The following is a 366-nucleotide window of genomic DNA, read 5'->3' on the forward strand; positions in this document are numbered from 1 at the left end:
TCCTAGAATAGTCAAAGTTTCTAGCAATTGAATATAAAATCTGATTTCTGATTTTTGTCCTTTTACCTGCAATTGTTTAGTGACAGGGTCTCTTTAACATTGTGTTTTATTTTTTTATAGGTTTTCCAAAATGACCTCCGAAATCAAAGATGTCGGCGTCTGGGCGCAAACCAAAACCCTCCTCTACAAGAATTACCTGATCAAGTGTAGGACGAAGAAGGACACGTTGCAGGTAAAGCGGCTCCTCCGGTCCGAGGCTTCGTGCATACCGATTCAGGTTCCGGTATCCCTCGCGGCGCTGGCTGCGGGGAGCCGCTGGGACTCTTCTAAAGGGGAGCCGCTGGGACTCTTCTAAAGGGGTCCGCT

General features: G+C 47.3%; 1 protein-coding gene across 1 annotated transcript in view; it reads left to right on the forward strand.

Moving 5' to 3' along the window:
• Window positions 1-130: 130 nt before the first annotated feature.
• Window positions 131-366, forward strand: part of ABCA5 (ATP binding cassette subfamily A member 5) — a gene marked incomplete at its 3' end in the record, with an annotated part of 54,083 nt that continues 53,847 nt past the window's right edge. Inside the window, exon 1 of the mRNA XM_018559443.1 lies at window positions 131-232. Within this exon, the coding sequence (XP_018414945.1) occupies window positions 131-232 (102 nt within the window). The remainder of the gene's footprint in view (window positions 233-366) is intronic.

This window comes from Nanorana parkeri, unplaced genomic scaffold (genome assembly GCF_000935625.1).
Source record: "Nanorana parkeri isolate BGI_ZX_2015 unplaced genomic scaffold, ASM93562v1 scaffold394, whole genome shotgun sequence".
Classification (NCBI taxonomy): domain Eukaryota; kingdom Metazoa; phylum Chordata; class Amphibia; order Anura; family Dicroglossidae; genus Nanorana; species Nanorana parkeri.